This window comes from Dendrobates tinctorius, unplaced genomic scaffold (assembly GCF_039654945.1).
Source record: "Dendrobates tinctorius isolate UK_male_01 unplaced genomic scaffold, ASM3965494v1 ptg000156l, whole genome shotgun sequence".
Classification (NCBI taxonomy): domain Eukaryota; kingdom Metazoa; phylum Chordata; class Amphibia; order Anura; family Dendrobatidae; genus Dendrobates; species Dendrobates tinctorius.
In genome coordinates this window covers 15,280,818-15,302,039 of record NW_027361823.1, presented here as the reverse complement: position 1 = coordinate 15,302,039, position 21,222 = coordinate 15,280,818, and the positions used below count along the sequence as shown (strand labels likewise).

Here is a 21,222-nt window from a genome sequence, read left to right as displayed (position 1 = left end):
GACGCCACTTCCTCGAAGGCGTCAAACATAAGATCACTGTAATTACTGATCACAAGAACCTGACCTACCTGGAGTCAGCTAAAAGACTAAATCCTAGACAGGCAAGGTGGGCCTTGTTCTTCTCTAGGTTTGATTTTTTAATCACCTTTCGCCCTGGTACTAAAAATGTGAGGGCCGATGCCCTCTCTCGCAGTTTTTGCCCCTCACAAGCTGAGGACTGTGAGCCAGTCCCGATATTGGCCAATGGGATCGTTGTGTCGGTAGTGTCTTTGGACCTTCTGGAGGAGATCCGTAGGTCCCCAGAACAATCTCCTGACTCTACGCCCCCCAAAAAATTGTTCGTCCTGGCTACGTTTCGGCTAAAGTTCTTAAAGAATCGCATGACTCTGTTCTGGCAGGCCATCCTGGTCTCAATAATACCACCAGATAGGTAACCAGGAACTTTTGGTGGCCAATGGTGGTTAAGGACTGTAAAGACTATGTTTTAGAGTGTGAAGTCTATGCCCGCACCAAGTCCCCCCCATAATCACCCTGCCAGCTGGCTCCAGTCCTTGCCCACCCCTGAGAATCCATGGACCCACATCTCCATGGGCTTCATTATGGACCTGCCGCCCTCAAATGGAAAGACGTGTATCTGGGTGGTGGTGGACAGGTTCAGCAAACAATGTCATTTTGTCCCCCTGTACTCTGAAACCTTGAGTACACTGTTCATTGTGCATGTTGTACGTCTTCACGGTGCTCCGGTGAATATTGTGTCCGACAGAGGTACCCAGTTCGCCTCAAAATTCTGGAGGCTTTCTGCAAACGCATTGGTATTGAGTTGTCCTTCTCCTCTGCCTACCACCCCGAAACCAATGGTCAAACCGAGCGTACCAACCAGGCTCTGGAGCAATACCTCCGCTGTTATGTGTCAGAGCATCAGTCCAATTGGGTGGAACATCTGCCATTAGCTGAGTTTGCCCTAAATAATCGATACCAGGACTCCATTAAGACTACTCCCTTTTTCTGCAACCATGGTCTGCATCTGCGCTTTGGTTCATTCTCGGCCAGGATGTCTGAGCTCCCTGGGGTAGAGAAAAATATACATCGCTTAAAAACGATTTGGTCTGAGGCAAACTCGAACTTGAAATGGGCCCAGGTTAGACAGGCTTCGGCTGCGAACAGACGGCGATCTAAGGGGCCGCACCTGGGAGTTTGAGACAAGTTTGGCTCTCTACCAAAAATATCAAGCTTAAAGTGCCGTCTGCCAAACTGGGTCCCAGATTTATTGGCCCATACGAAATTATAGAGGTGATTAACCCAGTAGCCTTCCGTTTAAATCTTCCTCAGTCATTTAAGTTGCCCAACGTGTTCCACAAGTCTCTCCTCAAGCTGTATCGCTCCCCAATTCACCCTGTCCAGTCCCCTCCTCCTCCTGTTTTGGTCAGGGGTACCTTGGAGTATGAAGTCCAGGGTATCCTTGACTCCCGCCTTGTGAGAGGCTCCCTACAGTATCTTGTACACTGAAAGGACTATGGCCCGGAGGAAAGGTCCTGGGTTCCGGCGGCTTGCAAGACCAGTCTCAAGCTGCTGAATATATTCTTGGTTCCCCTATGTGCTACTGTGTGATTTGCTATTGTTTGACTCTGACCTTAGCCTGGTTTTCTGACCCCTCTACTGCCTGACGATTTTGTACCTCTGCCATTCTCCCGTTTTGTGACCTTGGCCTGGACTGTCGACTCTGCCACTGCCTGCCGTTTCTGTAGCTCTGCTGCGCTCCTGGTTTCTGACTATGTTTTTGGTTCCCCGCCTTCTTCCCTATTGGCGGCCGTCCTGCTCTGGCGCACTGCTCCACCAGACAGCCACCTCCTGGGCCTTGCTACAATTCCAGATCCCTGTATAGGGGTTAAGGGTCTTGGGGTTTCTCGTGATTCTGTCCCTACTGCAGTCCAGATCCGCGGACGGACGTCACACCTGTAACTTGCATTTTTGCACTGGTATTAGTTTTCTTCACTAATGATGCCCATGAGATGGAATTCCTCAAACCACCGAAAAGCTGATCCAGATTGTAATAGAGAAAGCCATTTTAATAACAAAGAAAATCATTTTTTAATTTTTTTTCAATGGGATGTTCCAAGTTAAGAGGTTATTCCCTATTAATAGCATAATGCATAACCTACTGATTGCTGGGAGACTGACAGCTGGGATCCTCACTAATCATTCTGAATGGAGTAGAAGTAAAGTATTTTTATCTCCAGTAGCTCTCTAGAGAATGAATGCAAAAGAGGAGCATGCTAGACTTCAAATCCGCATAGACATGGCTCTATTCTCGGAATCAGTCGTATTGAGAGGGAATGCATTATTACCTTGGTAAGCCAACTCTGCTGGAGGAGGCAACAGTGGAGCATTGCTGCAAGCTGGGTTGAGGGGGTGCTCAGATGTGCGACATGCCACTGCGGGAGTCCAATGCTTCTGGTGTCCGGTGCTGCTGCGGATGTGCGGCACGCTACTGGGGGTGTCCAGTTGCTCATCTCCCGAGATCTTGGTGCCAAGATCTCCATCTGCACTGCACCATCCCCAGCAGCAATTTTTGCAGAGTCCACCGCATAGGAAACCATGGAACTGAGGGGGCTCTGGCCTTTCACACAATGTCGGCAGCACTGGACACCCGCAGCGGCGCGCCGCACATCCGAACACTCCCTCATATCAGCCTCCGGCCTGCAGCAACGCTCCACTCTTTCCTCCTCCAGCTGCAACCCTGGGGCCCTGTCCCACTGCGACCTTTAAGGTATATCCACATTATAAGACATGTGTATATACTGTATATATAAAGTTATACTGCCCCTATTGGACAAACAATCTGTAGATTTGGTTTCCAGTACCATCTCTATGCTGATAACACCCAATTATACACTTCTTCTCCTGATATTATGCCTGCCTTTTTAGAAAACACCAGTGATTGACTTACCGCTGTCTCTAACATCATGTCCTCCGTCTATCTATAACTGAACCTGCCAAAAACTAAACTCCTCATGTTTCCTCCCTCTACTATCCTACCTTTGCCTGACATTGCCATCTCCATTTGTGGTTCCACCATTACTCCCCAGCAACATGTCCACTGTCTTGGGGTCATACTTGATTTCGAGCTTTCATTCACCCCCCACATCCGATCACTGGCTGGCTCTTGTTATCTGCACCTCAAAAACATTTCTAGAATTCGACCTTTTCTTACTTTCGACTCTGCAAAAACTCTTACTGTTTCTCTAATTCATTCCTGTCTGGACTATTGTAACTCTACTAATCGGCCTCCCTCTTACCAAAATCTCCCCTCTTCAATCTGTCTTGAATGCTGCAGCCAGGATCATATTCCTCACCAATCGTTATACCGATGTCTCTACCTATTGCCATTTACACTGGTTACCCATCCACTCCAGAATCTAGTACAAACTTATTACCTTCACCCACAAAGCACTCCGTGGCTCAGCACCACCCTACATCTCCTCCCTTGTCTCAGTCTACCACCCTACCCCTGCCCTCCATTCTGCTAATGACCTGAGGTTAGCATCCTCAAAAATCAGAACCTCCCACTCCCGTCTCCAAGACTTTTCACATGCTGCACCAATTCTTTGGAATGCAATACCCAGGTTGATACGATTAATCCCCACAGTTTTAAGCATGCCCTAAAAATGCATTTGTACCACCTCAACGCATTAACATAACTATCCCTGTGTGGCCCATTCAATTTTTTTTTTACCAAAATCAGGTTCCTCGCATCATGTTCTCAGATGCTTTATGCATTTAATAGTCCTCTGTTTCTATACTGTTATATACTTAAGCTGCTAACTGGTTCATGCAGCATTACAGGAACACCCAATTCATAAACTATGGCTGGTCCGAACAATGAAAGCAATTGTTACCATCCACCTTTCGTATCTCCCTTTTTTCCTCATAGATTGTAAGCTTGCGAGCAGGGCCCTCACTCCTCTTGGTATCTGTTTTGATCTGTGTTTATTGTTATGCTGTAATGTCTATTGTCTTTCCAAGTCCCCTCTATTATGTAAAGTGCTGCGGAATATGTTGGCACTATAGAAAGAAAATTACTATTATTATTATATTATTAAAAGTTATATTTTACTTCTATTGCTCCAATTAGATTTGACAGTGAACTAGTATTTTAAAATTGGGGACAACTTTATATATATTGGTTGATGGTGAAACAGGACTTTGATTCTTGTGTTAATCTGAAAATGGCGTCATATTATTGACTGTTTCTTGCATCCACAATTGAAAATCCATCCCCCCATACCTAACAAAACAGTGCAGCTAAAGCTAAATTCCTGGTGACTTTCAATAGACATTGTTTTAAAATGTATCTATATGTTGCAGGCAGATTTGGCATTACATTCTTGTTATTAAAGTACATGTCCTTTTAAAAAAAAATCTGTCATAGGTGGGAAAGCAAGTATCTAGAAAGGTCTGAATTATTTTTAGATCACTCTAGCATTGCACATTTCATAGTTTTTACCATGAACGTAATATTTTAAAATATATTTATGCTGCTAGAAAATTGTCACAAATACTGTACATTGATGAATGTTGGCTTTTCAGTGCAGTTATTGTGCTGCCTGACAAGATCCCTTAAATACAGACCAACCAAGGCAAAGCAGTATAAGGGGTATCACTTTGACCAGCAGTCGTATTCAGTCATAAAGGTTCCTTAAAGGACACTCCAAACTAGAGCCTGAAAACCAATAGAATCACAAAGGAGTATATAGCCCATATTGTATAAAAGATATAATTTTATTAAACATTTATAGCAAAATAGATAACAATGCACAAAATAATTAAACAAAGGATCAGATAGTGACCTCAGCCATTTTATACAATATGGAGTATATAGTCCTTTGTTTTCTGACAAGATCATTTCAAACTGTGAATGATGGTGTGATTGCTGAACAATGACAACTACATTCACAACAATGCCTATGAGTTTGGGAGGTTTCAATTGTTTTAGTCACATTCTAGTACCAGTGAACACAAACTGAAATACCACACTAAATAAGTGGTTTGTCATATTTCAAGCACATGTCAGTATCCAGGAATGCATAAAATTATGGACAGTAGTCATGCTTGTATAATGACAGGGCATGGGTGGAACGCTGTTGCACTACGTAGATGGAAAGAAATACCTTACTGACTACTTTAATAAGCCAAACACTTTGAAATTTTGATCTATCAACTACAAAGAAAATATTACCTTTGGTCCCTTTTCTGAAGACTGGACAATTAAATTGCTAATAATAATGTAATGGTTAGAGCTATAATCTTCCCAGAGTTGTTAGCTGCAGTTCTATTACCTCATTGCTAGGCAACCAAAGAGCTATTTTTTCCTGAAAGCACATTGTTTCTGATTTACTTCTTTGTTCTTTCCATTTAGCTCATCAAGGTTTGTTATTTAAAGCTACTTAGTCCTCTCATTCATTGCCTGAGTGTCAATGCAGTTACCTCTAGTTTTGTGCCAGCTTTTGTTCCGTGACTGCCATAAGCTACCTTGTATTTACAGTAGTTTTACCTAGTTGCCTGACCTGATCTTGATTATTGTTCCATATTCCAGTTTTGGAACCTCAATCAAGCATGTGACCATGTTCCTATCCTGTGACCATGCTCCAGTTCTTTGTCCACATTCTTGAGTTGGCTCCATATTTGATTTTGTTAATGTCATCTTATTTGAAGCTCAGATGGTGACTATCTTGGGGACCACCATAGGTATCAGAGGTCTCCTAATAAGGAGGAAGTAACATGATATCTTTTACACTTAGGGTAACGTCACACTTGGCGACGCACCAGCGATCCCGACAAAAAAATGTGACCTAGTAGGGATCGCTGGTGCATCACCACAAGGTCGCTGGTGACATGTCAAACAGTCAGATCTCACCAGCGACGCAGCAACGATATGGAATGATACGACGGTCGTTGGGACCCTGTCTCTCAGACCTGTAGTATTGAGGTCATTCGTCGTTGTCCCTGTCAAACACAGCGATGCATGCTGGCCAGCGGGACACCAGTGATCAAAAAATGGCCCAGGACATTCGAGCACGATCAGCGACATCGCAGCAGGGGTCTGATCGCCGCTATGTGTCACACGTAGCGAGATCGCAGGTGATCAGTGACGCAACAGCGATCTCGCTAGTGATCTCGCTATGTGAGATGGGGGCTTTACACTCATTACCTCACTGCATTCAACACAAAACCAGTTACAATCGACAGAACTTGCTATCCAAATTACAGCAAATTAATAAAAATGATAATCAGACTAATGGAAATAGGTCTCACTAATTAGAAAAAAAGTGGTGGGTATTCTCAAAAGATTCTACAGTAGATTAACAGATAATTTAAAAAAGAGGGAGTATAATTTTTAGGCACAGACTAAAGAACATAATGCAAAAAGGACACTGCATGGTTATGAAAGCTGGATTCCCACTGTCCTACAGAGACTTGGTGGGACTCCTCTCTATAGAACAAAGAAGTTTATGGCTATTTGCTAAATGTACCTTTAGTGATCGGGACACCATTTCAGGTACTTATTTTAACGTATTTTTCACCCCAGTGTCTTAGTTTTCATTTGTGTAAGTTCTATAATAGAATTAATGAGCAAAAGACAATTAAACTAACAGTAAGTGCAATAGAGTTTTACCCAGGTAGTAACAGGGAGATAAAAGGCATTTATACTCACCTGGGGTGGTTGTAAAACCACAAACCATGTATAGAAATAGGCCACTGCAGATCCTCAATTTGGAAAAACTTGCGAAGCTGGAGATGAGTGGGTAAAAATCTGCACTACCTGTAGTCCAGACATGAGCACACATCTTCTTCAACATGTTTCGAAGTGATCATTGTGTTTTGTCATAATAAAGAAGTGTGTCACTTCTAAACATGTTGACTGACAAACTGCATTTCTGCTATTCCTGTCTTCTGCTCATGTCTGGACTACTAGCAGCGCAGATTTTAACCCACTTGTCCTCAACCTGACAAATAATTGAATTAATGACACATATGATTAATTTGATATGATTAGGGGTAGAACTGATCACATTAGCCACTAGTGCTAGTATGACACTCACTAGCATACCACAACTCAGTTTTACATCAGTGGAAACATTAAAAACTTGAAAGGAGAATTGTGAAGTAAGAAACAGATATCATTTTGCACTATAACAGATCTCAAAAACCAACAATAGATCCATCAGTTTCCTTTGTACTCTACTGAATAAGCAGCTTTACACTGGCCGTAAGAGAGCAATGGACATTGGATAAGAGTATAGACAAAGCCTAGCTGTGGTCATGTATCTCCTGTAACACCTGTTATAAACCATGTCGTCTTTTTATTAACCTAGTTCTAAAAGGTGCAGTATTATGAGTTACATTTTGTTTTAATGATCAGTTGCTACTTTATTAATCAGACCACTGAGATTTTCACTTAAAGCCATTCGTGGGCTTTGCTTTAACAGTGTTTGTATTCAATAAAATGCTGTGTGAGGACTCAAAACTAGCAATTCCTGCAAATCAAGGAACAGCTCTTCCTTTTGAGCTATATAGCTCTTTGGATAGCAGTGTGCTATTCCATCTACCAGTACCTTTTCTTCCTGATTAGCTTTACTCTGTGATTTCCTGATTGGACATCCTATTTAAACCTGGCTTCCTAGTGAGATTATTGAGCTTCCAGCCCTTAGGGTCCCGTTTCACATAGCAACGCACCAGCGATCCCGACAACGATACGACCTGGTAGGAATTGCTGGTGCATCGCTACATGGTGGCTAGTAAGCTGCCAAACAGGCAGATCTCTTCAACGACGCACCAGCGATCCCGACAACGATACGACCTGGTAAGGATCGCTGGTGCGTTGTCACACAGCAGCTATTCTGAACGATTCCAGCATGCGTCCTTGAGTTCTGCATCACCAACGAGGTTGCTCATCGGTGTCAAACACAGCGATGCATGCTGGCCAGCGGGACGTCAACAATGAAAAAATGGCCCAGGACATTCGAGCACGATCAGCGATATCCAGCAGGGGGGCCGGTCGCCACTGCGTGTCACATGTAGCAAAATCTGTGACGCATCAGCGACCTCGCTAGCGATCTCGCTATGTGAGACGGTGCCTTCAGTCAAGCTTTCTCACCTGCTGCTTATCTACATTGTACTACTGTTTCTCAGACTTCCAACTGACCATGCTGCTTGCAATTCCTCTGCATAGTGGGTGCGGAAAGTATTCAGTGTTAGGATTGATGGAACGCACCAAATAAGAAATAATAATAAGGTGCGTTCACAACCCAGAGTCCATCGTGTGGTGATGGAGAAACCACAGCTAGCACAATGGTGGAGCAAGGCTGCAAGAAAACACTAAGCACACTGAGTTAAATGTCACTCAGTTTGCACAGAGCGCGAAGTAACAAGCACTGTTACACCACAGAGCGGTACTATGAAGCAGCACACAAAGGACTATACCCTGTTAGACTGCACAGGCATGTAGAAAATAAAATACTAATTGGGGTCCCTATGACATAACCCCTCCAGGGAAGACTAAGTTGGTGGTTGAGCCTGCTCTGACACACGGTTTTGCTTTTGGTACATGCGCCTGAGGACGACCGGTGCAGATGCTAAGCTCAAACTGGAGTTTCCACCCTACACTGCCTGTCTAGACAAACTCTCACAGTGCTATTAGCGGCACACGTGCACACAGGGGGTAAAGTAGCCACCAACACACCAAACACACATGATACTAGTGTACAGGCGTGCGCTCCAAAGTACATTTTATACACACAGATCAAGTCCAGACAGACATGACCTTGCCTGTGGAACAATCAGAAGCTGCCACATAACCAGAGCAGGTGATGTTCGAGCACCAATGAGAAGGCGCCACATCCGGGACATGCTCTGTTGGATTAAATCTGGACTTAGGCTTCAGAGTACAACGCTGCATGTGTAAACCAGTAGTCACCATAGGCTTACCTGGAGAGCCAGCAGCAACTACACATGCAGCATGAGCCTGGGCTGGAGTCTGTGCTGAGCAGTCATCCCAGTGGCTGAGTCTGAATGGGAGACCACAGCACCAGACAAGGCCTGGGATCTATCCTGTCCAGTGGAAAAATCCCTGCACCTAACATTCAGACCACTTAAAATTTTTCACTTTTTGCTTCATTGCAGCCATTAGGCAAATTCAAAACAGTTCATTTTTTTCTCATTAATGTACACTTTGCACCCATCTTGACTGAAAATAAACAGAAATGTAGAAATTTTTGCAAATTTATTAAAAAAAATGAAATATCACATGGTTATAAGTATTCAGACTCTTTGCTCAGACAATTATATTTGTCACATGCTGTCCATTTCCTTGTGATCCTCCTTGAGATGGTTCTACTCCTTCAATGGAGTCCAGCTGTGTTTACTTAAACTGATAGGACTTGATTTTTAAATGCACACACCTGTCTATATAAGACCTTATAGCTCACAGAGCATGTCAGATCAAATGAGAATCATGAGGTCAAAGGAACTGGCCCAGGAGCTCAGAGACAGAATTGTGGCAAGGCACAGATCTGGCCAAGGTTACAAAAGAATTTCTGCAGTACTCAAGGTTCCTAAGAGCACAGTGGCTTCCATAATCCTTAAATGGAAGAAGATTGGGACCACCAGAAGTCTTCCTAGACCTGGCCATCCAGCCAAACTGAGCAATCCTGGGAGAAGAGTCTTGGTGAGAGAGATAAAAAAGAACTCCAAGATCACTGTGGCTGAGCTCCAGAGATGTAGTAGGGAGATGGGAAAAAGTTCCACAAAGTCAACTATCACTGCAGCCCTCCATCAGTTGAGCCTTTATGGCAGAGTAGCCTGACGGAAGCATCTCCTCAGTGCAAGGCATATGAAGTCCCACATAGACTTTGCTAAAAAACACATGAAGGACTCCCAGACTATGAGAAATAAGATTCTCTGGTCTGAGGAGATGAAGATAGACCATTTTGATGATAATTCTAAGCAGTGTGAACCATAGATAAAAGGCCAAAACATATAATTATCGCACACCTGGGTTTCAAAAATACAAAAGACCACTTTATTGACACAAAGGCACAGAGAAAGTTAAAATTATTTAAAAATAGAGTAACACACCCCTGTCTAAATGTGGATGAGATAAGTGGAAAAGTAATAAAATCACATTTGAAAAACCCCTGGAATGGGTAATATAACCAATAAACAGCACAAGTAATTTGATGAGTAATCAAATATGTCAATAGGATCAATATAATCAATGTAAAGTAACCTTATGCTTTATACATAGTATAAACTTTCAAGCATGTTATATATAAAAATGTAGAGAATTGGCAGTGGGTGTCCCCACAGGTAATGAATAGACCTGACTAATGTGTCAAGAGTGCTCCAGAGTAATGGATTTAAAACATTCTGGATTTAAGGAAAGAAGAGGATGGTACCAATAAGAGCTGAAAACAGCAGCAAAAGCAAAGAGTCATGTAAATCATGGAACTGACCCGGATACCCAAACTCCATGCAAAAAAACAGCCAGGGGAACAATCAAGACAGGAGACAGACATCCCCGATGCAGATAAACATAGAAGCCAAAAACTCATATGAGAAAAGAGACCCGAGGTATGGAAGTGAAGAGACAGAGGTGTGGGGAAGCCCCATGCATATTGCTGCAGTGTAGCTTTGTCAGGGGAAGTTGCAATTTTGTGACCACTATGGTCTATATATAGGGGAAGAAATGAACACATGATGGATTACCGGTGTGTGTGCGGCATGCACACATGGACCCGTATGGAAGGGAAGTCATGGCAAGGCAACTGGAGCGAAGGTAAGACAGCGTGAGCTATGCAGTCGCAGTAATGTGTAGAGGATCCCCTTGTCATGTAGTAGTCACCAAACACGCCTGTGTGCAGTAGCCGGAAGCTGGGAATGATATATCCTGCATACGAATAGAAAGAGTGTGCATGCACTGTAAGTGCTGACAGCACAGGGAGATGTACAGAGTGAAGGGTCAAATGCAGAGAAAGGAGGCAGAGGTATGGTATAATTGTGGCCCAAAGAGAAGCGCTGTAACACAGGTCAAGGAATTAGGAAGAGAATGAACAGATATGGCATGAGAGTATATATGAAAATTATAAAATGAAAATAAAAGATAGGGATGGAAATGTATACATATAAATGCATATTTGGTGTAAAATAAGACAGAAATATAAATAAGAAATTAAAATTTGGAGATAATCTGTGAATAAGGCCATAATAATAGGGGTGAGGAAAAACGGTATCACATAAAGAATAAAGTATAAAAGGCAAGGCATGGTGGTAAGAGTGAGCAGGGGTATATGTAAAAAGGAAAATAATAAAATGAATATAGATGTGTGAAAGGAAGCGGGGATATGGAGAAGGGATGAAAAAAGGGAAAGATGATATATAACCAGGGTGAAAAAAAACCGCCGGCTATATCATTCCCGGCTTCCGGTTACTGTGCATGCGCGTGTTTGGTGACTACATCCCCAGGGGATCCCCTACACATGACTGCACCTGCATGGCTCACGCTCTCTTATCTCGGCTTCAGTTGCCTTGCCACGGCTTCCCAAATATTTTTACTTTTGACATATTATTCAAGTCTGCGCATTACCTGTGGGGACACCTACTGCCAATTCTCTACATTTTTATTATTACATGCTTGCAATTTTCTTCAATGTATAAAGAATAAGGTTACTTTACATTGATTACACTGTATTGATTGTATTGACATATTTGATTACTCATCAAGTTACCAGTGCTGTTTATTGATTATATTACCCGTTCCTGGGGTTTTTCATGTGGTTTTATTACTTTTCCACTTATGTCATCCAAATTTAGACAGGGGTATGTTACTCTATTTTTAAATGGTTTTAATTTTGTCTGTGCCTTTGTGTCAGTAAAGTGGTCTGTTGTGTTTTGAAACCCAGGTGTGTGCTAATTATATACATTGGCCTTTTTTTATGGTTCATTTTTTATTTTCCATGCATTTTGCAGCACCCTATTTTCTATTTTCCCTACATTATCTTGTTGTGTGCCCTATCCCTATCCTTACCTATTAATTCTAAGCAGAATGTGTGGAGAAAACTAGGCACTGCTCATCACCTGCTCAATACAATCCCAACAGTGAAACATGGTGGTGGTAGCATCATGCTATGGGGGTGTTTTTCAGCTGCAGGGACAGGACGACTGGTTGTTATTGAAGGAAGCATGAATGCAGCCAAGTACAGGGATATCCTGGATGAAAGCCTCTTCCAGAGTGTTCTGGACCTCCGACTTGTCCGAAGGTTCACCTTCCAACAAGACAATGACCCTAAGCACACAGATAAAATAACAAAGGTGTGGCTTCACAACAACTCTGTGACCATTCTCGACTGGCCCAACCAGAGCCCTGACCTAAACCCAATTGAACATCTCTGGAGAGACCTGAAAGATGGAACTGGAGAGTATTTGCAAGGAAGAATATCAGATAATCCCCAAATCCAGGTTTGAAAAATTTGTTGCATCATTCCCAAGAAGACTCATGGCTGTACTAGCTCAAAAGGGTGCTTCTACTCAATACTGAAGGGTCTGAATACTTATGACAATGTGATTTTTCAGTTTTTCTTTTTTTAATATAATTGCAAAAATTTCTACATTTCTGTTTTTTTCAGTCAAGATAGAGTACAGAGTGTTAGGCATCAAGATCCTGCCGCTGCACAGGGGGAAGCTCGAGACATGTCCTCTGCAGTCTCTCATTCTTCTTCAGCCACAGAGGATCCTACTCAGCACAGACATCGGTCCCATCGTCTTGCTCAGGCTAATGCTATGTGTTTGGTTGCTGCGGCCTTCCCAGGTTCAGCTATAGCAATCCGCATCAGTCAGCAGCGTGCAGAAACTCCTGGGACTATGTCTTGCTTTTCTCTATCTGAGCATGCTCGTGAGATGACCGCTCATTGGTAGTCAGAGGCCACATACCCAGGTCCTCAAGCAGCTCAGATTGTGCCATCAGCAAGGTCCTGGAAGGCTGCGGTTATAAAAGGATCGCACGGCCGCACAGCTGTGCGCCAGTATAGTCAAAACATGTGAAGTATGTGCATGGGTGAATGTCTCTGGTGCAAGCTCCTAATTATCCCCTACCCTCTTGTTGTTTATGTGTGTAGGGAGATAGGAGTAAGAGACAGTGACTGTGCGACGCCGTGCATAATCAGTGTGCTAGAATCCCTAGGCAAAGTGGTTAGTGGCATTCGCCAGTGCGACGCTGCATGCACTCAGTGCGCCATATTTATTAGTCAGGATTCGTCCCGGCATCACAGGTGAGACGCCGAGCACTTAGTGGGTCTACAGTGGCTCTTACCCTGTGTCTTTAGGGCTGTCTTGAGACCGAACACTAGCACTGATTCAGCTGTGCCCTGTGACTGTTATACGGTATTTGTACTCTGTGGTTCCGCGACTCTGTGAAGCAACAGAGCTTGTCGCAACTACACATCGGGTGACGTTTAACCCACGTGTGTCCAAGGCGATACCACTATTTTGTGGCTGCCATTCCCGAGCTGGAGATAACATCTCCGCATGGTGGACCCCGGGCTGCAAACGCACCTTATTACCATCTTTATATTATTTGGTGCTTTCTGTCAGCCCTAAAACAGAGTGTACATTAATGAGAAAAAAAATGAACTTTTTTGAATTTACCAAATGACTGCAATGAAACAGAGAGTGAAAAATGTAAAGGGGTCTGAATACTTTCCATACCCACTGTTGTGCTTCTGTTCCTGTGTACTAACCTCTGGCTTCCACACTACTTACCTGTGGTACATCTAGTGGTTACAATAACATGACTCCAATCCAAGTCGAATCAATACAGACTGTCAAATATAATCCCCCACTTTCCTGCTAGTACTACTAAATTATTGAAAACATTTTTAGGCTTGTCACTCCCTATGGAGATGCAGCATTCTTTGTAGGTAATGACTGCATACTCCTTTTTAGCATTCACTTTTCGGCTACCAACAGCACCATGTTTGAAGTGAATTGATGCATTGTAACAGAAATAAACTTGCTTTCCAGACCGTAATTTGGTTAGTTTGCTATTAAAAGAAAAATTAAGGTTATATTGGAAATGTTAAAGCAACCATGAGTCAAATCTTTAATGCTAAATCTATAAACTATTCCAAAAGTGCTTTTTTTCTTTTTTTTTCTCTTTCATCTATACACAGGCTGTGTTTTGTCAATAGTTCACATAAGTTGATAGAAATAAGACATTATTAAGAGTACTGATGAGCAATTCTTTCAACATTTATTTCAGGCAGATTTGATCAATTCAATTTGGTCCTAACTGAGAATCCCTAGATTACTTTGGCAAAAAATAAAAACATTTATTATGCTTTCACCCCAAAGCACATGCAAGAAAGGTGCTAAAATAGAATAACACACACTATGAACACAATCGACAAGACTTACAACATTAACATGGAATATACTGCACTTCAGACATCTGTGGGCTTCATTTCCATTGTTGACAAATATCAATTTTCAGAAAAAATAATGTATATGAATCATGACACTTCCACTTTTTCTTTGAACCCTTATTGCCCAAGCCTGAATGAGCTTTAACCCCTTAATGTCTATGGACGTGCACAGCCCGTCATGGCAGGATGTAACTTCCCGCACCATGACGGACTGTTCACATCCTACCTTTGAACTGTCACTGCATGTAAACACGCAGTGACAGTTCAGTGCTGACAGCTGTCTATGACAGCTGACAGGCACAGCAGGGGTGTCAGGGACCCTTGCAGTCGGTCCCTGCACCCCAAGTGCTGCGATTGGTCAGTCAATATGACCGAAAAACACAGCAGCGATCGAGCAGGAGAGGCTGAAATGTCAGCCTCTCCTGCCCGATCTCAGCGCCGAAGCTCAGCACTGCAGTGGCTGAGCTTCTGCACTGACAGCTAGGAGCGGCGACCGCACCGCCCCTGGCTGTTAACCCCCTCACTGCTGCAATTGAGCGCGATCGCAGTGTTCCGAGGGGGAGGCAGAGGGTAGTGGGCTCCCTCTGCCTCAGGTCGGCATCCCCGATCCCCACGATGTAATCGCGGGGCCTTAGCTGTGCCATGATGTCCTGGAGGTGTAATGACAACTTCCAGGTCATCTAGCTATGGAAAGCTGTTGACACCATGCTTACAGCATGGTATCAGCAGCTTTCAGCAAAGGCATAATGCATTACAATGCTGGAGTGGAAAAATAAAAAAGTTGTAGCTCACAGAATAAAGTGATGCAAAAATAATTATTTTTTCTATAAAAGTTTTATTGTGTAAAAAACACCAAAACATAAAAAAATATAAATTAGGTATTGCTGTAATCATAGTGACCCAAAGAATAAACCTGCCATACTAATGTTACCACATGCGGAACGGAGGAAAAAAAAAATTCTGAATTTTTTAGTTTTTGCTCATTCTGCCTCCACAAAAATTGGAATAGAAAGCGATCCAAAAAATTTATGTTCCCAAAATTGGTACCAATAAAAACGTCAGCTCGTCCCACAAAAAACAAGCCTGCACATGACTCTGTTGGCCGGAATACGAAAAAATTATAGCTCTCAAAATACGGCAATGCAAAAATTTCTTACAACAAATTCTTCCAAAAAAAGCGTCTTTTAGTGTGTGACAGAAGCTAAACACGAAAAAAGGATATAAATCTGGTATCGCTGTAATCGTATGGACCCGAGGAATAAAGTCGCCTAATCACTAATACCGCATGAGGAATGGCGTAAAAAAATAAAACTAATTCTTCACTTTTTGTGGATTCTGCCTCCCAAGGATCACAGTAAGGCGATCACAGTGGTATACCCCCACATATGGGGTGTCGGCTTACTCAGGACAAATTGCACAACAACTTTCGGGGTCTTATTTCTCCTGTTAGCCTTGTGAAAATAAAAACTTGGGGGTAAAAATATAATTTTTGTGGTAAAAATATGATCTTTTTATTTTCACAGCTCTACGTTATAAACTTCTGTGAAGCACTTGGGGGTTCAAAGTGCTCACCACACATCTAGATAAGCTCCTTGGGGGGTCTAGTTTCCAAAATGGGGTCACTTGTGGGGAGTTTCCACTGTTTAGGCATATCAGGGGCTCTGCAAGCGCAACATGACGCCCACAGACTATTCCATCAAAGTCTGCATTCCAAAACTGTGCTCCTTCCCTTCTGAGCTCTGCCATGCACTCAAACAGTGGTTCCACCCAACATATGGGGTATCAGCGTACTCAGGACAAATTGCACAACAACTTTTGAGGTCCTATTTCTCCTGTTACCCTTATGAAAATAAAAATTTGTGGGCAAAAAAAATCATTTTTGTGGAAAAAATATGATTTTATTTTCACGGCTCTACGTTATAAACTTCTGTGAAGCACTTGGGGGTTCAAAGTGCTCACCACACATCTAGATAAGCTCCTTGGGGTGTCTAGTTTCCAAAATGGTGTCACTTGTGGGGGGTTTCCACTGTTTAGGCACATCAGAGTCTCTCCAAACGTGACATGGCGTCCGATCTCAATTCCAGCCAATTTGAAATTCAAAATCTCAAATGATGCTACTTACCTTCTGAGCTCTGCCATGCACCCACGCAGTGGTTTACCCCCACATATGGGGTATCTACATGCTCATGACAAATTGCCCAACAACTTTTAGGGTCCTTTTACCTTAGGGAAAATAAAAATTGGGGATGAAAAGATCATTTTTGTGGAAAAAATATGATTTATTTAATTTTATGACTCTGTTATAAACTTCTGTGAAGCCCTTGAGGGTTCAGAGCTCTCACCACACATGTAGATAAGCTCCTTGGAGGGTCTAGTTTCTGAAATGGGGTAACTTGTGGGGGATTTCCACTGTTTAGGCACATCAGGGGCTCTCCAAAAGCGACATGGTGTCCGATCTTAATTACAGCCAAAAAAGTCAAATGGCGCACAATAACTTTTGGGGTCCTGTTACCCTTGGGAAAATAAATATTGGGGGTGAAAAGATAATTTTTGTGGAAAAAATATGATTTTTTAATTTTACGGCTCTACGTTATAACCTTCTGTGAATCCCTTGGGGGTTCAAAGTGCTGGCGAAACATTTAGATAAGTTCCTTGGGGGGTCTAGTTTCCAAAATGCGGTCACGCATGGGGGGTTTCCACTGTTTAAGTACATCAGGGCCTCTCCAAACGTGACATGGCGTCCGCTCTCGATTCCAGCCAATTTGACATTCAAAATCTTAAATGATGCTTCCCTTCTGACCACTGCCATGCGCCTAAAGATTGGTCTTCTTCCACACATGGGGTATCGGTGTACTCAGGAGAAATTGCACAAGAAATATTGTGATTAATTTTCTCCTGAAACCTTGACAAAATAAAAAAAATTGTGTCCAAAGAAAAATTTTGGGGAAAAAAAGTTAAATATTAATTTTTTCCTTCCACATTGCTTCAATTCTTGTGAAGTACCTAAAGGGTTAATAAACTTCTTGAATGTGGTTTTGAGCACTTTGAGGAGGGCAGTTTTTAGAATGGTGTCACTTTTGGGTATTTTTTGTCATATTGACCCCTCAAAGTGACTTCAAATGTGAGGTGGTCCCTAAAAAATGGTTTTGTTAATTTTGTTGTAAAAATGAGAAATCGCTGGTCAACTTTTAACCCTTATAACTTCCTAACAAAAAAAAATTTGGTTTCAAAATTGTGCTGATGTAAAGTAGACATGTGGAAAATGTTATTTGTGAACTATTTTTTGTGATATACTGTATCTCTCTGATTTAAGGGCATAAAAATTAAAAGTTTGAAGATTGCAAAATGTAAAAAATTTTCGCCATATTTCCATTTTTTTTCATAAATAAACGCAAGTTATTTCGAAGAAATTTTACCACTAACATGAAGTACAATATGTCACGAAAAAATAGTGCCAGAATCAGCAGGATCCATTGAAGCGTTCCAGAGTTATAAGCAAATAAATTGACAGTGGTCTGATTTCAAAATTAAGGCCTGGTCATTAACCTACAAAATGGCTTGATCGTTAAAGGGGTTAAAGACCTGCCAATTTATTTTGCATATGCCTCCAGCCCAAATATTTGTTTTTATTTTTTAAATTGATGCAGTTGTGCGAGGCTATGTTTTATGTGGTACAATTTGTCATATTTCAGCACTATTTTGGGGCACATATATAAATTTATCTTCATTGCAACACACAAATAAAGACATATTTTTGGTTTAATTTTTTTATTACACTCTTTATGTTCTTGTTTCACACTAAATCAACTGCTAAATTAATTCTTCAGCTTATTACCGACATGTTGATACCTGTGTAGGTCTTTTGTCTATTTGTTATATATGGTTAATAAAATGTATTTTATATAAAAGATAAATTACTTTTTTTTACCCTGTGCAGAACTTTTTATGTATTTTTATTTTTTAGTTAATTTCCCCCCAACAGATCAACTGTGACTAGCACCCAGCAACTCTGCAATGACAGCAAAGACCAAGAGATAGCCAGGACCTATGGAAATATTGACAGTGCTGAAACTTCATTGTATAGAGCACTGTGTACTTAGCAAAAGAGAAGACAAAAGCTGTAATAAACCACTCTTGTCTTCTCCATGGGGTCCTCTGCTGTCTGTGGCAGTTAGAAACTGGACTTGCATGTGCTAGCAAGCAGGAGCTTTAACCCCCATTAATTTACAATGATGCAGGGTTAAACACCTGGACCAAGTGCAGTAAATTTATGATGCATGGTCATTATTTGGTTAAAACATCACTCTTTATAAATTTATTTTAAAATTCTCTGGCCCCGAGTATTTTCCACCAGTCTTACTGAATGGAGTTTTAAAGTAAGATGCACTAAATTCATGAAGAGGCAAGCAATTAATTTGCATAACTTTCAACTTCCATACTCCAGAAATGAATGTCAACCATGGAACAAATTTATAACATAAATAACAAAAATTTGTCATGAGCATTTAGATCCACTGCATCTTACCTGAAATATTCCCACTGTTCAAAAACTTTTCAAAAAGTGTTCATAAGCAGTTTTTTGCCAGAGTTCTAAAGAACACTGCTTGATGAATCACATGAACTGCTGAGAAATACCGTCATATCATCTTTTTAAAGTAAATCTGTCACCCCCTTGACAATTTTTATCTATTACTACTGGCCTACAGGTAATTGAATGGCTATACCAGTCTTACCTGTATGCCCCATACCTGTGGTGTAGACATTGAGAAATTGATTTATAATCTTTTATGCTAATGATTTCTTTCAGGCTCTGGGTCCTGTGGTACCTGGAAAATTCACTGCCTCCTCACTTCATTATACTATCACCCGCCTTCTATCAGAGTCTTACTGACCTGGTCAGCGCTGTAATCCCTCGCATGCGCTATGTCATCGCAAGGTTATGCGAACGCTGTCCACCCTTGTATGGGCAGTGCTTGAATTGATCTGTACCTGCACCAATTTCTCAATGTCCACACCACAATTATGAGGCATACAGGTAAGACTAATTTAATCATTCTATTACCTGTATGCCCACAGTAATAGATAAAAATCATCCAGGGGGTGACTGATTCCCTTTAATGGATTTTTAAATAAGGAGTAAAAGTATTAAAGAATTACTGGAAGTGTCAAGATCCCCATACATTATTTCATAAAAATACATTAAATACAAACGTCCAATGCCCTCGCCAATCCTTTTTTCTTTCAATGCAGAAAACAAATAACATACTTGCGAGAAATACCAGTATTCTACATCCACGATTGTTTTGAAAGTCCATCTGAAAGTTTCGTCAGATATCAACTAAATATATGTCCACTTGCAAAAGAGAAAATTTTTGAAGACAGATAAACAGTCAGAACACAATGAATATTTGAAAGTTCAGTAAAGTTTCATATTATGTATGCAATAATAAGGCTTAATTTAGTGAAAATTGGAGAGGCCGTCAAAACATGATGAGATCTTAAGTAACATGTAGCACACAGCCTAGAGAGTATCCCACATAAAGTCAATTAAAACATAGACAGAAGCTCCCAGTGGGGGTGTCCACTACCGGATCCACTTGGGGCCTGTTCTTGTTAGGACAGGAGAAACGCTGGGGCACGACAGGGAGTGTAGGGGAATACTTTACATTAACACTGGTTTTCCCATGTCTCAGCTCCCCATGAGTGGATCGTCTCTCCAGCAGGATACGCCCTGATGCTGGAATGCTATATCTAATACCAATGGTGAGACCAAACCATTTTTTATTGAGCACTGGTTCACATGAGCACTTTTTTGTAATGTTTTTGTGTGTTATGTCCTTTTAATGGTTCATTAAAGGTTATGTTTTAATTGACTTTATGTCTGATACTCTCTAGGCTGTGTGCAACATTTGACCCCTGAGGGTTTTTTTGGAATAGTGTCAAAAAGGTCACACTATAGCTGAGTGCACAGCTTAAGTAACATGTAGTTACATTTTAGCTGCATACTACATGTTGGATAATTAAACTTTATCTGTTGAAATTTCTAATGTCATTTTAGACTACGGATAGAGACACTGGGAACTATAGCAGCAATAGTTATAAACTGATTGTGCCCCCGATTAAGGATGGGAAAGAAGGCTTTGTTATCGAATTCTATTCTGGAGTCATCAAAACTGCAATGCTCTTCAAGAACATGAGAAGGTCTTATTTCAAATTTGAAGTTATTGCAACGGACGATTATGGAAAGGGCTTAAGCAGCAAGGCCGATGTTATTGTAAGTACAAGTATATTCAGAACTAATGACTACTTGAGTACTAACGAATTTAACAACTTTTTCAAAAATTAACAGAATTCATGTTTTGTTATATTGTTTTGTTTACCTAAAGTAGCTGTCTATTACTGGAAAATTTTTCACTAATGGGCCCTGGAAGGTGAAATAAGCAAAGCGATGCTCACCTCCATTGCTAGCGCAGCTTCTCCATAATGAGTTGGGATTAGTTCTGTTAGTTCTGTAATTAATCAGCAGCTGTTGATTGGCTGCAGCATCAGATTACTTAAAAGTTGAAAAAACAGTAGAGGAGGTGGATATAGTTTTGTCCTCACCTCCCTATACCCATTAATGAAAGGTTATCTACTAGTAGACAACCCCTAAGAAGATGTTGCAGATTTTAAAAACGTGGTTAATTTCATGCAAAAACAGTGCAATCATTCCCCATAGATTGTACCTAGTGTAGTGAAACCTCCACCA

The 21,222-nt window shown here is 41.5% G+C and overlaps 1 protein-coding gene across 2 annotated transcripts in view; it reads left to right on the top strand.

The window, feature by feature from the left end:
* The window catches only part of PCDH15 (protocadherin related 15), a 2,659,104-nt gene that overhangs the window by 2,365,544 nt on the left and 272,338 nt on the right, over positions 1-21,222 (top strand). For both annotated transcript variants that reach the window (XM_073548247.1, XM_073548246.1), the window contains exon 28: positions 20,533-20,748. In XM_073548247.1, coding sequence (XP_073404348.1) covers positions 20,533-20,748 — 216 coding nt within the window. The remainder of the gene's footprint in view (positions 1-20,532; positions 20,749-21,222) is intronic.